We start from the raw sequence: 1,699 nt of genomic DNA on the forward strand, positions 1-1,699 counted from the left end.
TTGATAACTATTCATTGGATAATAATGTCGTTTAATTGTGTAAGAACATATACAATATATTGTAAACATAATAATATATAGATGATGAGGAGTCTCAACCAATTTGAGTTAATTCAGTGGTTAACTCACTAATTCATTTATACAAATATTAAAAGTTTAAATTTAATAAAATTTAAAAATGGTTACATCTTCTAATTCTATTCTTTTAATTATCTGATAATGGAAGGGCAACAAAATAAAAGATAATAATAAATTCTTAAAAAAACTGTGATTAAAGACTGAGGGTTAATAAGGCTAAGCATTACAAAATAGCAGGAGGTTTAGGCGTAGGGTGCTGGACATGTTCTCCTTCAAGTTCAGATATGACTATTAAGGAGTCCATCAATTCAAGAGAGAGGGGTTCTGACTTTGGAATTGGGTTCATTACCTGCAAATCAAACAATTAATATTAATTAATGGTTTAACCTGAATTATTACCATTGGCATAGGCACCTATACCTTCTTGTTGTTTTTCACATAACCTATGGCTACTTCTCTCCGTAAATATGCTCTCTCAGACAACTCCCAAAATGTTGGGTTCTCTCCTTCCCTCATGTAAAGCCCAATGTCCTGCACAAACCAAAAATACAATTAAGGATATTCCTGAATTCGAGGGATAAAATCTTGATGCAATTCGTATTAAATTAAATTCATCGGATCTAATATCCATATTTTTTATGTTAGGATCTTTACAAATCAGATCGACGTAAAAGACGTAAAAATAAAATATATTATAAAAATTTATTTTTATAAAAAATTTAATAAAATTTTCCTTTTTTATTTCTTTAAACTTTTAAAATATTATTAAACTAATTTTTTATCAAAATAAAATAATAAGATGTATATAAATAATAATTATTAATTGAAATAAAACTTAAATATAATACATATTTTATTTATTTATTTAGTATTTTATGCGGATATACATATCAAATATATAGATATAAATATGATATTCGTGATTCGATCTTATCGGATCATATTTGTAAATTATGAATCAAATACGAATAAATACTTTAAATTTGTGGATATGATTCAATTTATTAACACTTTTAAATAACATTGTAGTAATATAATGTAATAAAATATTTATTATTTTACCTAAAAGTTTGGCGTTTAATTTATTAAAAGTATAAAATTCATAAATTTTAAATATTTGATATTTATTATAAAAAAATAAGTTTGGCAAGTTTGGCACACAAATGATAGACGCTAAAAAATTAGTCATGTAATAATTAGTAACAAATACCACTCTTCCTAATAATATTGATACTGATTCTTATGTAATCATCAATTGTGTTGGAATATATTACACCAATACTAAAAGTTAGTAACCAATTAACTATTTGTATAGAATAATATACCATGATCTATTATATTCATATTATAATCACATATTTATAACATAGTATAATCTACTGTTAAAAATAAGTTGAGTACTTTTTTTAATGTAAACATAACAAAATTTGAAGATTAATTTTATGATGAAAGTTTAGGAGTAAATAAATTGAAAGGTTAGACTTGTGATTTTAAAATAATAAAAAAAATTTGACTCTTAGATTTTTCTTATTTAAAAATTACAAACACAAATTTGATTTTCAGATGTTTGAATTTAAAAAAATAAAAAAATCATAAATATAAATTTAACACTTTAATTTGA

General features: G+C 23.0%; 1 protein-coding gene across 1 annotated transcript in view; it reads right to left on the reverse strand.

The window, feature by feature from the left end:
• LOC107625544 (putative ion channel POLLUX-like 2) overlaps window positions 266–1,699 on the reverse strand; it is a 14,106-nt gene continuing 12,672 nt past the window's right edge. The window contains exons 17-18 of the mRNA XM_016328206.2: window positions 499–609; window positions 266–427 (exon numbers count right to left, since the gene is read on the reverse strand). Of these exons, the coding sequence (XP_016183692.1) occupies window positions 302–427; window positions 499–609 (237 nt within the window). The 3' untranslated portion in view covers window positions 266–301. The remainder of the gene's footprint in view (window positions 428–498; window positions 610–1,699) is intronic.

The sequence above is a fragment of the Arachis ipaensis genome, chromosome B02, assembly GCF_000816755.2.
Source record: "Arachis ipaensis cultivar K30076 chromosome B02, Araip1.1, whole genome shotgun sequence".
Lineage (NCBI taxonomy): Eukaryota > Viridiplantae > Streptophyta > Magnoliopsida > Fabales > Fabaceae > Arachis > Arachis ipaensis.